The sequence below is a fragment of the Oreochromis niloticus genome, linkage group LG4 (assembly GCF_001858045.2).
Source record: "Oreochromis niloticus isolate F11D_XX linkage group LG4, O_niloticus_UMD_NMBU, whole genome shotgun sequence".
In the NCBI taxonomy this organism is placed as follows: domain Eukaryota; kingdom Metazoa; phylum Chordata; class Actinopteri; order Cichliformes; family Cichlidae; genus Oreochromis; species Oreochromis niloticus.
The window spans coordinates 14,000,503-14,014,942 of NC_031969.2; the positions used below are offsets into that span (position 1 = coordinate 14,000,503).

Below are 14,440 nucleotides of genomic sequence, written 5' to 3' on the forward strand. Positions count from 1 at the left end.
ATTACAGAAGGAAGTCAGTTTGACCATACACCAACCTGATGACCCTCTCTGGGTGAGCACTTGGTGACAGTGAGTAGGAAAAATTCGCTTTCAACAGAAAGAAACCTCCTGTAGAGTCAGGCTCGGGGAGGACCAGTCTACTGTATACGACAGGTGTTGTGTCAAAGTAGTTACCCCCGGCAAAAATTGTTTCCCCATCCACGAGAGCGCGCAAAGTGGCTCCGCCACTGGCTCCTCCTACTTTGCGCGCTCTCGTGGATGGGGAAACAATTTTTGCTGGGGGTAACTTCTTTGACACAACACCGGCCAGGTGGTGAAGGGAAAGAGAAGAGAGCCAACACAGCCAAGGTTTAATAATTACTGATGAGTAAATCCAATAGCACAATGCGTCTTAGCGTAACTAAGGGGTGATTCAGGGTCACGTGATCCAGCTCTATAAGCTTTATCAAAAAGGAAGGCTTTTAGCTCTAATTTTGGAAGTAGATATGGTGTCTTTCTCCCAAATCCAAACTGGGTCCTGGTTCCACAGAAGAGAGAATGCTGAGGCTCTGCCTCCTATTCTACTTGTAAATACTCTGGGAACCACAATTAAGCCTAGAGTCTGCGTGCAAAGTGCTCTGTTAGGGTAATGTGGGCCTTTGGTCCTATGCACGATATGATGGGGCCTGACCATATAAGTGGTTGTATGTGAGTAGAAGGGTTTTAAATTCAATTCTGGATTTAACCGGGAGCCAATGAAGAGCAGCAACTCTATGGGAGAAATATGATCTCTTTTCCCCATCTCAGTTAGTACTCTCACTGCAGCAACAGTACTTGAAAGAGACATATGTTTATGATAGATAGATAGATAGATAGATAGATAGATAGATAGATAGATAGATAGATAGATAGATAGATAGATAGATAGATAGATAGATAGATAGATAGATAGAATCTTTTATGCTGTATATTTTTATTATTATTATTCTGGTGTATATGGAAGAAGAAACATCCTGACACTAACACTTGTATATGTTTAAATGTTTAATATTTACCAACAGTAGTTGCCAGCTATATACTGGTAGTATTATTGCTGTTGTAATGTATAAATAATAATGTGATATCTTATGTAATAAACCTGACATACAATAAAGTCTGTGTACATGTAAACAAAAAAGCCTCTCCTGTGACATTATCTTCCCACAGCGTGTTCAAACCACCATTTAAAACCATTTTTATTGTTCTAAAATGTTTAATATACAAAAACATCAAGCCAAAGTTCAAATTCATCAGAAACTATTTAATTTTTTTTCCATAACAGCCAGCATGCAACATATTTCGGCACGCCCACTCGCGGCTGCTGCAAGTTTAATTCTTGTATGGCCGCTTGTTTTGCCCCACTACAGCAGCGGAGTAGGCGGTGCCTGTCGTTTGAAACCAAATGACACGCCGCCGCCCAACGGAGCCATCCTTTTAAATAAATCTAACGCAACTCTTGCACGCGCATTTACGCTGACTGCCGAGACCAAATCCCCGCTCGCGCACGAAATCCATTTACGCTCTAGTAGTAGAGAGGGCCCAGTCGCTGCACCCCGTCAGCCACACAGTCCGTACGATTAAAGCCTCAGACGGCCGTTAAAGAGCAGCTGAAAGCGGCGGCGGGGCCTAGTGACACTCCCTGACAGTCTCGGAGCGGTTTGGAGAGGAAGAATGGCGGATACGAGCAGCACTGCGGCGGTCGCGGCCGAAGCCTCCGACAGCGCCGCCGTCGCTGCTGCTGCTGCTGCTGCGCCTGTTGCGCCCGATGCACCGCCCGTAGCTCCGGTGCCCAGGACTCCAGCCGAGTCCGTGAAGGGACAGATTTTTGACGTGGGCCCCCGCTACACGAACCTGTCGTACATCGGGGAGGGTGCTTACGGAATGGTGTGGTGAGTAGTAGCGCTTGTCATCTCTTGTCGGGCTACCGTAGCGCGAAGCGAACGCGCTAGCTAACATAATCTGTTTATTAGCGAACACTGTGAGCCAGCTCGCTTTAGCGGCTGTATTCTACAAGCGGGGTCGAGTTAATATGTGTTCAGTCACGATGATTGGCACTTAAGACACTGTTGAACCTCTTGAGCAGCCTAGCTTTACGGTGACTCGGGTTAGCCGAGCAGCCACAGGCGTGGCTATGAGCTTTACAGGAAACAAGGTTTGGGGAGTGTTTGCGCAGGACGTAGTTTGCTACTGCAATCAGATCTTCTTCTGCAGGCGGCGTTTGACCGCAGAGGAAAGTTGGTTATCGCTGTAGCCACGTCCGGAACCAGCCTCCACATCGCTCCGATCTCTGTTTTAATTCTGACAGAGCTGCTGCGGAGGATGCGAGTGACATTTGTGAGCCGTGCCGAGGCCTCTCCCTCGTGTTATCGACGTATGAGAGCTGCACCTTTTTGTGTGGACGTGTCGAACCATGTTAGATTCGTTTGATTATCAGTGTCATGTCGCTGCGTTCGCAGCTCGGCCTCATGAACAATCAGATGGCACAGCAGCGAGATGGATGTTGGGCCCACACATCCCACCTCAGCAGGGCGCACACACCGTGCGGCTCTCTGCCAGCTCTGATAGCATAGTGCTATATTGTTTGTGCCATCGTGGTCACGTGACTTTGCTGCTGCTTTCCCTGTTTGTAAACATTGACAGCAATAACTGTTTGGCACACTGACAGCGATCCAAGTGGTCTTGGAGTGTCTGTTAAGCATGCGAAAGCTCCAAAACTTACTTACATCCTCACAATATTTCACTGTGTTGTGCAACAAGAGAATGATCTTTCACTTAGTGTTCCTGATAAAGATGAGTGTCTTTTTTTTTTTTTAATGCAAAACTCACCACAGGAAAGAAACCATCCTCACCTTTTTTTTCCAGCCCTGCCTGCTCCTCATGCATCCTACACCTCCATCGTGCTGACACTGCGCCCACACGCCGGCCTACAGCTACAGTGCTTCTCAACATATTACAGCAAAAAAAAAAAAGCCCATTGCTTGTTGTTAGTAGTGACAGTTTGAAGCGCCCTTATGGAGCTCAGCGTCAGCCCAGTTTGTGATACCGTATCTATGCAGTGTGTAATCTGACCCCTGTCCTGTGCCTCTTCCCAGCTCTGCTCTGGACAACCTGACAAACCAGCGCGTAGCCATCAAGAAAATCAGCCCATTCGAGCACCAGACGTACTGCCAGCGCACGCTGAGGGAAATCAAGATCCTGCTGCGTTTCCACCATGAGAACATCATCGGCATCAACGACATCATCAGGGCACAGCAGCTCGACAACATGAGGGATGTGTATCCTGCTTTTTCCATACGTGTGCAATTTATGGTTAAAAAAAAAAATCAAGCAGGCAGTCTCACTGAGATTGAGATGTTACTTCAGGAGAGCCAAGAACATGGTTACATTAAAACTGGCTCAAGAGTCCATAAAAATCACAGTATTTCATTTGTTTTAAACAGAGTTTAATACCTGAAGCAAGTTCTGCGAGGTTGTTGTTGTTTCAGAGAATATGTGAGATCAAATTTTTACTGTGAAGGAAGTGAGCCATCTTTAAGATGCTGAGAACAATGACTAATATGAAATTTGTGAGTTTATTATGCAGATGCACTGTAGCACACTATTCTTTACTGGATTTAGCCAATGAAGAAGTGATGCAGCATCATGATGGTACAGATGCTGAAGTCAACTGCAGGTTTGTGTGTTTAAAAAGACAAAGTAGGGCTGTTTAATTACAGACGTTTTTTGGCTGTGGGGGGGTGGGGCTGAAGTACAGGTTTAGCCCTCACCTGTAACATTTGTGACTCTCACAGAACTTCAACTTTACTGCACCACCTCTGGTTTTTCTCTCTAAGCTTGTGGCTCGGATGATTCAGCTGTGACTACACGGTTATTAAAACTGTGTGGCTTGTGGTGAATTTAGACCAGACGAGCAAACACGAATTATTAATCCAGCTTTTACTTGCTCTGTGTGTGCAGAGAGTTCAAGTCAGTAGGATGGGTTAAGAAAGGAAACCTGGAAACATTAATGCTGTGGCTGGTAGAGATCAATCAAATCTATAATATCAGATTTGCTTCACAGAGCTAAACATTTTCACCAGATGGCCTCAAGAGTCGGTCATTTGATCACTTTACTCACACGGCTTGAGCTGCTGAATCATTGCTAAGATCTCTGTTATTCAGCCACATTGGGCAGCAGCGGACATCCCCGGGACTCGACACTGACTGAGAACAGTTGCATTGTCTTCTGAAAAAACAGAAAGGAAATGCATGAGTCGCATTTTTTGTGTATCCTGTTGTTTTATCTGCTTGGTTTGCTTTACTTAGTCACGTAGTGTTTATATGAACTCGTGAAAACTTGACTGAGTTTGCTAAGTATAATCAAATCTGTCCGCTGATGGCATCATCATTTAGTTACAATTTTTTGTGTGTAGCTCAGCTGGTTAGTGCACTGTGCACTGTGGGCCTCTTAACCCTTTAACACTCAAGTGTCATTCAGCTTAAGTGGACATATTTTGGACATTTAAATGTTCTCTAAAATGGTTGTGTAGTCACAGTAATGTTAATGAGAGCTGCACCTTATCGTAAAAATCTAGTTGGAAGTATTTTTCTGTCTGTGTTCAGATAGCAAATGATTTGTGTCACAATGATGCAGCAAATATTGCCGTAAAACTCGTCTTCTCTTCTTTCCAAAACAATTTTGTCTTTATCACAAACTGTAACGGAGTTGTGATCATTTTAGGAGCGTTTGTAAAATTCGCTCAATCAGGACTGTGCCCATATCCACCTGTCAGACTTTCCTCTATAAACCTACTGACTGTATATAAAAGAACGGCACCATGACTTCATCTGTTGTCCACATGTGGCCATAAAGCCTCGAGTTGAGCCTTTGTTGGTGAGGAATGCATCTACCTTAGAAACCAAGGGATGCTAACAAACTGCCAGTCACAGTGTAGCCCCGCCTTAAAGTACATCCCTGCTTTTGGGAACTATAATTTATAAAATGAGCATCACATTGTATTAAATAAGACTCAAAACTGAGACTGAGGACATAAACTAATAAGGAGAGTTTATTGTTTTTGGTTTGATTCATTTATGTCAAAGTTATCTGATTTTTTTGGGGGGGAAAAACACGACAGGAAGTCCAACTAGTGTTAATCATCAAAGTTATCCTCTGAAAAGCATAACTGTTTGTATAAACTTGCTGCTGCCCTGTTAATACTTGCCGATCTGGATCTAAAATAGTTGAATGATTAAAATATATATTTATGCAGTGCTGCAAAAGGATACCAAAGTATAATGATATTCAAAATTTTGTAAAGCCACCTGTAGGCTCTTTTGGGCTATGTGCACTCCTGCTAGAGTCTGTAGTCATTTAGGTTTTCTGTTGTTTGATTTGCACAACAAAATGACTCCCCTGACCTGAAAGGTTTACGAAGAAGGGTTCAGCTGATTTTCACTGGATTTGAACCATATTTAGCTGTAGAAAGCATCCACAAAGTGTCCCTGTCCTCCAGCATCAGTAGATACTAGCTGTTGTTGTCCTCCTTGACCCGTGCGTCCTTCCAGCTACATTGTGCAGACCCTGATGGAGACTGACCTGTACAAGCTGCTGAAGAGCCAAAGGCTAAGCAACGACCACGTCTGCTACTTCCTCTACCAGATCCTGCGAGGCCTCAAGTACATTCACTCCGCCAACGTGCTGCACCGGGATCTCAAGCCCTCCAACCTGCTCATCAACACCACCTGCGACCTCAAGGTTAGCTCACATGTGCATGCTGCAATCACCATTTAAAACAACAACAACACAAAATTTTTTCTTGGTGTGGGATAGTGGATTTTACATACTTGATACAGCATATGAAGGCTCTGAGTGTAAATTTGGTCATTTGACATTTATATGCTGCAAAGTCAGTGTTATGTGGCATTTAGGCCATTTATTTCCATGTAATTAAACATAAAAGTAGCATTGTGGGCAACAGCGGTTAAATCAGCCAGTTCTCAAGAAGATTAGAAAAAACTTTGAAGGAATGTTTGAAGGCTCTGCCAGGAAAACCAGGTTGCTACTGTTTTAATGATACAGACTTTGGGCCTTGTAATGTATGCTGTGTTTAGAGCTTAACTGACGGCTGTGTCGCTTCCCAGCTGCAGTGTGGTTTTGTTCCATCCAGGCCACGGCTTCAGACCACATCTGGGTGCTTTATTTTGAAAACTGACCAGATGCCCAAGGCCATTCTTCTCTCTGACTTCCTGTCCTGCTCAATCGGCTCTGTGCGGTGTGATGCGGCGCTCGTCAGAAATAGACCGGGCGCGTATTTTTAGCTAAGCAGAGAACATCTACCAGGAAGCTTCTGAAACGCACCGCAGCACATCTGATGAGAATAACAAGTGTTCACCTCAGGTGGCTTCAGTCAAATTTTGCACTTTAAATGAATTTTAGTATGAAATGACTAGGCTCTCAAGCTTATGCTTCTTATTTTATGGCAGAAAGCTATCCTAAACACACATCTGGTGGTGTCTAAAGTAAGTGAGGATGCAACCACACAGTGTAAACAGTGTTTCTGCGAGTGTATTGGGAATTACAGATAAATGATAGGAATATCTTATCTTTTAAGAATCATAAAGATTTTGAAAGTGCATAAAAAGTGGTGAAAAATAATTTTAAAAAATCAGTAAAACTTGAATACAAGGCAAACAAAATCTCATCCGCAATCTTTTTTTGTTGTTGTTGTTTTTTGTTTTTTTTTAGCCATTTGTTCCAATGTTGCACAGCCTTAGAGTAGTCCGGGTGAACTATGAACCTTCAGCCATCAATCCCTGGATTAGTTGGATCATGTGGGAGGAGTAAGGAACAAAGGCAGCTCGTGTTGCTGTGGTTTTCTGAAGCCTTCCCTTCCAGAGGAATAAATGCATCTAAATGAATGTTCCTGCAGCCAGATACTGCATCTGTTTCCCAACAATGTTACTTACTGTACGTTTCCATATAACAAGACCAAAAATCATTTAAAATAACTGTGTTGCATGCAAAATTAAACAGAGAAGAAAACTACATCTAAATCTAAAATAGCTTTCTGAACATGCTTCACTACTTTCAGACACTGTGGAGTTTTATTCTGGGCCAGCAGGCAGACTGCTGTTTTTGACCTCTGACCCTCTGTGTTGTTGTCAGATCTGTGACTTTGGCCTGGCGCGGATAGCTGACCCAGAGCACGACCACACTGGTTTTTTGACTGAGTATGTGGCTACTCGTTGGTACAGGGCTCCAGAAATCATGCTCAACTCCAAGGTAAGGCTGTGGGTAACTGATGAGGGTTTTTTTTTTTTTTTTTTTTTTTCTTTTTAATTTATTTTGTTTTCGATAAATAAAAGATGAACATTACAGATTAGCTAAGTGCGTGTGTTTGTGTCTCAGGGCTACTCAAAGTCCATTGACATCTGGTCGGTGGGCTGCATCCTGGCTGAGATGTTGTCCAACAAACCCATCTTCCCTGGGAAACACTACTTGGACCAACTCAACCACATACTCGGTGAGACATACTTCTCTCTTATTTCCACATTAGAGATCAGTGATGTTAATGAGCAGCCGTCTTGAGTCTCCTTGTGTTTTTACAGGCATTCTTGGCTCTCCATCTCAAGAAGATCTGAACTGCATCATTAACTTGAAGGCGAGGAACTACTTGCAGTCCCTGCCTGAAAAACCCAAGATCCCGTGGGAAAAGCTGTTCTACAAGGCAGACCCTAAAGGTACTGTGGCATGGTTTATTTGCAGTCCTGGAATACTAGCAAGGAGTAGACATTTATATACTTCAGCATAGCTAAAGATGCAGTGTTTCACTGAATTTATCAAGACATTACCCAACAGAAATGTACGTGAGAGTGTACTTTCTTTATGACACTAAGTCATGCTCGATTAGGCCCATGTGAGAATATAACTGGTAATTTCCCCATGAATTCACAGCTGCTGGGTTTTCTTCTCTGGATATAGTTTTGATTATCAAATAGATAAGGTTCCCCACAGTTTTTACTGATCTAGTAAAAACCTTGAACTAGTAATCAGTTGCTCTTTATGCTGCCTCAGGCAGCTTCCTCACCTAACTGTGTTTTCATTAGTGTGAGTGCATCTAGGGCAGACTATCTCCTGAGCCCTGTACTTCAAATCAAGTTCAGCATAGCCAGATTATCTTTCTATTATCTGGATTAACTTATGTCTGCTACTAAGTTGATGCCTAATTTATGATCTTGCAACTGTTTTGTTTGCGTATGGATTTCGAGAGAGAGAGAGAGAGAGAGGGGTTTGCACCCACCATAAATGTGCTCCAACATCCCAGCTGCACGTAGCTGGTCGGGGATGACCTATGTGTTAGTCGAATGCTGATTGGTTGACAAGAGGGTTGTCGAGGCATGGGATAAGTGTAGAGAAATCATCAAAAATCATAAAGTACAGCATGGAAAGCAACGTGCAGTGGACACATTTCATTGTTTGTAACACTCAGTTTCACTTCAGTTCTTTGTGGGTTAGAACTTCTCTCTTCCCCTTGGCTGGCTGTTGTACCAACAGCACCAGTAAGAATAACCCACAGACCTATTCTACCACATATTTCGTACACTGCCTCCACTGACAGCAGATGTCCTCTACAGGTAGATGGGCAGCCCACGCACTACCAGCGAACTGCCAGCTTGCTGCCGCCACTGAACTAAAGTTTCAGTTTCAACCGACATGCGTATCCAAGTTAACCCGGAGTTTTCCAATCGCAAACATGGTGTTTGTGCGCACCGGCCGATTTTTACAAACATAGATAAAACTGTTCCGTAGGAAAAGAGGTTGAAGACACGACAAATGAATTAATGTTTAAAATAAGGTTTTGTTTGTGCAGCTGAAACGATAATAACATTCTGTCATTTTTAAGTGTCCGAAAACAAGGCAGACCCTAACGCGACTGATGTGGTTTATTTGCGATCTTGGGGTATACAAATACAAACAGGTGTTCTGTTTTAGGATCCTATATTAATGCTCATAAAACACTAAAATAGTTGATTGGTTGCAGCCAGTCAGGAGAAAGTTGCCTCTAAGGTACACACTAGCTTTATAAGGGCACAGGGGTGTGAGGGATCTTCAACAGATATCTATGTAAATGAGTTCAATTGTAAATCAGGATTGCTGTGAGCAACAGATTTCCTGTTAGTGAGCAATTAAACGGCAGCATGAGGAAATGATTCACACGATAAAAACCTGTACCGACGGCTTTAAAAATCTGTGATATGTTGGATAGAGAAATTGCCATATTATTATAATGCATTTTTCTCAACTAATATTTAAAAAAATGGCTCATATTGTGTGTTTGTGTGTTCTGAGTGAGTGGCATCGCAGGATTTAAGAAACTGTAGGAAACTGAAACCCATCAAACTTATGGAAATGTTTTTAAAAGCTTTCACGTGATGTTTGCTCGGGTTATCGGGTGAAAATTAAAGAAAAGCTGTAGGTTATATTTTTGCATAACCTGGCGAGTGAACTAACTAAGCTCCTCGTGACTTTAATGCAGCTCTCGATCTGCTGGGCCGCATGTTGACCTTTAACCCCATCAAGCGCATCACCGTCGAGGAGGCCCTGGCTCACCCTTACCTGGAGCAGTACTACGATCCTTCAGATGAGGTAAAATACAAAGAGCAAAGTGTTAAATTTGTGTGGTAAAGAGTTTTACACAACATGGAAGCTGCATAAGGAAGCTGGGTTTAGCCATTTTTCTCCTGTAAGCTAAGATTTGATTTGCAGCTATATTGGACTGTGCTGTGAAGCCTCTTAGCAGTGTTTGGATTAAGTATTAAGTTTCCTCTTAGTTTGTGTAACCATAAGAGATTCAGTGCAGTAAACACATGTTCATTGTACTGTAGACTTTATTCTACCTGTGAGATTACTGCTGCTTTCAAGTGTAATAATCGTGGTTATGTTGTGTGGTGTCGCAATAGTGTGAAACTCATGCAAGCCACTGCCACACTGCACTTCTCACTTTGTGCAAATGCAGAGCAGCGTTTTCACGAAATGACTCGTAACATTCTGCTGCTGTCTGTGCGTGTGTGTGTGTGTGTGTGAAACGTGTAGCCTGTAGCAGAGGAGCCCTTCACTTTCACCATGGAACTGGACGACCTTCCCAAAGAGAGGCTGAAGGAGCTGATCTTTGAGGAAACGGCTCGTTTCCAGGACAACTACCAGCCGCCAGTTCGCTCCTGAGACACAGGTACACAAGAAAGGCTGTTCTCTTTGCACCCAAACTCAAAGCAGCAACACAAGGTTAAAAACATAAAGTATATTATGGAAGAAAACACACACTTTTCCCCACATATTTAGCTAGATTTAGTACTTTTTCATCACACCTCTACATTAAGTTCTTTTAGAAATCTTTCTTCCTCACCTCATTGGACTACACAGCTACAACTTGAGCTAGTCTTTCTAGTTTGAAGTCTTTTCTGCATTATTTGAGGCTAAAGTCAGTGGGGGGGGGGGGGTTGGTATTGCTTGACCTAATCTTGCACCATCTTAGTGATGATTACAAACATGCCTTGCATTGAGAAATCCTTTCAGATCAGGCTGAGATGAGCCAAAGAAAATCAAGAAAGTAAGATTTTTCAGATCTAGTCAAAAAGCTGTAAGAGCTCTGGATAGATTTAGTTGTGGTGTGCATCCACTAGATGTCAGTGGAGCCAAGTGCTGCTCATGCAGACACTTAGACAAACCACAGCCTGGAGTGCATACAGATCTAAAAAACTACAGTAAATGCACAGATAAACAATCTGGAAGCAGTTTGCCAAAAAAAAAAAACGTGGTGTGTGTTCTCAGAGATGACTTTAATAACATCTGTTATATTGGAATAAAATCTTTTTCATGGCATGTTAATCTGGGTGATACGTTTCACTAAAAAATATATCATCCAAACAATTTACATGGTTTATATAGATGTAGAAAGAAATTGTGAAAGTCAGAAAACTACACTCACTGGCCACTTCTTTAGGTATGCCTTTCTAGTACCACGTTGAACTGCCCTCTTCCTTGAAAAACTGTCTTAATTCTCATGAAATGGATTCAGCAAGGTGCTGAAAACACCTCGGGAATTTTGGTATACATTGACAGGACCTCACAAAGTAGCTGCTGATTTGTCGGCTGCACATCCACGATGTGAATCTCCCGTTTGATGATGATTTAACTTTGAGTACAGTTTGAGGTTTCTGACATTGTGCGTTACAGCACCACCACAAGCCTCAACCATGATATGAGGCAGGAAGGATCTAGTTTACCTTAAATTCTTACCCTACCAAATGTCACGGCTGAAATAAAAACAGTTGTTTTTTTGTTTGTTTTTTTTAAGCCTCGGGTTCCTCTTCTTACCAGGAAATTAAAGAGATGCTCTTCTGCATATCTGTCTTGTAAGGAGTGGTTACTTGAGTTACTGTTGCCTTCCAATCAATTTGAAGCAGTCGGGCTATTCTCCTCCAACGTTAATAAGGAATTTTCACCCAGAAAACTGCCGCTCATTAGACATTTTCTCTCTTTCAGACCATTCTCTGTAAACTTTAGAGATGATTTTGTGGGAAAATCCCAGTAGATCAGCCCTTACCCGCTGTCATGTGATTTGTTGGGTAGATATTTGAATTAATAAGCAGATGAACAGATGTACCTAACAACAAAGTGGCCGGTGAGTGCAAGTGTCCACTGAAAAACGTCTGTCCTTGATCTAAAATATTTAATAAAGTAGACAGTTTTATTCTACATATTAGGACACATTTGGTTTCAGCTGCACTACATCCTGACATGCAATCGGTGGTCAAATGTTACTTGGCAGGATTCTAATAATAGGATTAAATGACGTCTTGGAAATGTCATTATTAAAGTCTTCTGTTTCTGTTTTTTCTTTAGTCCTGAGGAGTGACAAAGAAGCGCAGAGGCTCGGAACAACTTGCTAAAAATAAAAGAAAAATGCATCATCAAGAAACCAACAAAAAGATAAAACCAAGAAATACAAGCATTAAATTGCTAATCTTTCCATTTCTACTGCAAAGAGAGAGCTAAGTTTAAATTTGATTTCTGTGCTTGGGTGGGATGGTAGGGTCTGTCGTACTGTTTTAGTTCTTTTTTTTCATCATTTCACTTTTTTCTTTCTTCATTTTTATGCCTCATCTACAGCAACACGCTGTCCCTTTCCACTCCTCATCAAACCTTTTCTTTCACGTCGCTAACCTGTCTGAGCTTCTCCTGTTTCTCCTCTTTGTGTAGCCTCCTCTCATGTATACACACATACTACTGTATTAACCAACACCATAACTTTCTTGTCTTGATCCATGTAAATTACGACCTTGTAAAACTGAGGGCTAAAAGAACGGGGTATGTTAAATCGGGTGTGTATGTACATACAAAAAAAATTTTTTTTTCTTTTTTTTCTTTTTTTTTTTGTATTGCGCTTGTTGCAGTTTTCGTTTGTACAACATTGTTTAAGGGTTTTTGGTTGAGTTTGGTCTTATGTGTATGTTTTTTGGGATTTGTACTTGCAAGTCTTTTTTTTTTTTTTTTTTTCTTTTTCTGAACACTTGATTTTGAAACAAACCATTCGATGTTTTTACTGGCATGTTGGCAGGATTTCTTCTGTTATCGCTCTTTTTCTTATAAAAGTGTATGATGTTCATATGAATGCATGCATTCCTGAAAACTTACCAAAGTGGCCGAGAGATGCAAGGGACTTGGCTGGCGAGCAACATGGGAATAGAAATAACCGGCAGACTTTTCCCTCCTTCTTATATGTGGACGGTCGATTGTATCCAGGAGGCCGTGCATGACTTGGGCTAAAAGCATAAAATAGTTTCTCTTAGTATGTGTTTGTGCAGTCATAGTGTTCATACTAACGCCCATGGTGCATTGTGCTGGGTCAAAAACACCAGATTATCGCCACTCTAGGAGAACTGCACGTAAAACATCAGCCTAACCGAGTTGAAACGTTTTCCTGTATTAAATGTAAAACAGTGGGCTCGCTGAACCAGCTCTCAATTGTTATTTTTCTAAAAACAATTTTGGTGAACACGCATCCTAGAAAATTAGGGTCTGGTTTTGTTTGACCCAGGGTACCTGTTGTTACTGAGGCCTAACTGAGAGTGAAGACTCAAATCTAGCCACCCATTAACAGAGTGGTATCTCCTCACATTAAACCACTGGGGGGGACGAGTGCAAGATCATTGAAACTATTAATTTTACTAGTAAAACCTGCTTTTGGTTAATGTGAGACCTGATTGCAGGTGGCAATGAATATCTTGTTTTTGGGTTTGTCTGTTTTTTATGACCCCTGTTGAAACCAATTAATCGTAAATAAAACAGTCAAGCCCCGGAATGTCAGCTCAGCGCACAGCCAAGCACCCATCATCGCTCTATGGTTGTACTGTATATATTATATTTCCAATTACTCTTTTCTTTTTGTTTTGTTTTTTTGGGCCAGTGTATATTTTTCCCAGCTTCCTTTACTGGATGTTTCCTCTTCAGTGTGGGTGGCACTCACTTTTCTAGTTTCTCCAGAGTGTTTTTCTTTAGCTGTGTCCTTCCGTCTGTTTGGTGTCTGCTCCCTCCTGTCTTTGCTCTGGATGTGACTGTATTAACTGTTGTTTGGTGGATCACATACCTGGGAACAGTATCGTATGCCCCTCCCCCTCCAGAAACGGACCAACCCATGCCCTGGGTCATCCTCTCATGCGGAGCTGTGATGCACCTGCGCCTCGTGGCTTTTTTTTGTTTCTTTTTTTTCCTTTCTTATGTTGCAGCAAACATCAGATTTGTGTCGCTCTCTGAAGCCATAGCCAGCACTCTGGGATCAGTGTGAGGCTTTTTGGTGCATGTGTTCATGCTCATTCTGGTTGTTCAGCCACCCAACTCTCACCACGCTTTTCTCAAAGGGCTGCCTTCCTCTCCTTGCTTTTTTTTTTTGTTTTCTTTTTATGTACCCGCCTCTTTTCCGCTTACCCACAGCTGGATTGGTGAACACTGCTGCCGCTTTCTGCCGCCCTCCTCTGGTAATCATGTGTCCGTCTCACCCAGATCATGGACAAGGGAGAAACTCGCTCCAATCACACGACTCAATCAGCACGTCTGCACTTTGTCTTTCCGGCCTTGCCCCCGTTTTGTTTTTCTTTCCCCGCCCTGTCTAGCATCCTGCTTGTTGAGCTTTAAGTTTAAAGTGTTGCGTGTTTTCAGACTCATGGATGGTCGTCAGTGATTTGTCTGCGTACAAGTGTTTGTGTATCTGCTCATCAGTAATGTAAAGCCAGGGCGCCTCTCGTCCTGTGTGTGTGTGTGTGTGTGTGTGTGTGTGTGTGTGTGTGTGTGTGTGTGTGTGTGAGTGAGTGAGTGAAAAGTTGTTTCTTTGCCGCTTGGGCCGTCTCCCTGCAGTTACCTGTGGTTTCAGATCCGTGAGATGTT

General features: G+C 42.5%; 1 protein-coding gene across 1 annotated transcript; it reads left to right on the forward strand.

Moving 5' to 3' along the window:
- The first annotated feature begins 1,486 nt into the window (after positions 1–1,486).
- mapk3 (mitogen-activated protein kinase 3) lies at positions 1,487–14,337 on the forward strand. The gene is made up of 9 exons (XM_003453986.5): positions 1,487–1,907; positions 3,111–3,293; positions 5,566–5,755; positions 7,166–7,282; positions 7,409–7,523; positions 7,609–7,740; positions 9,537–9,646; positions 10,094–10,229; positions 11,903–14,337. The coding sequence occupies exons 1-8, from the start codon at positions 1,690–1,692 to the stop codon at positions 10,220–10,222; spliced, it is 1,194 nt and encodes a 397-aa protein (XP_003454034.2). The 5' UTR covers positions 1,487–1,689; the 3' UTR covers positions 10,223–10,229; positions 11,903–14,337.
- The last annotated feature ends 103 nt before the right edge of the window (positions 14,338–14,440 follow it).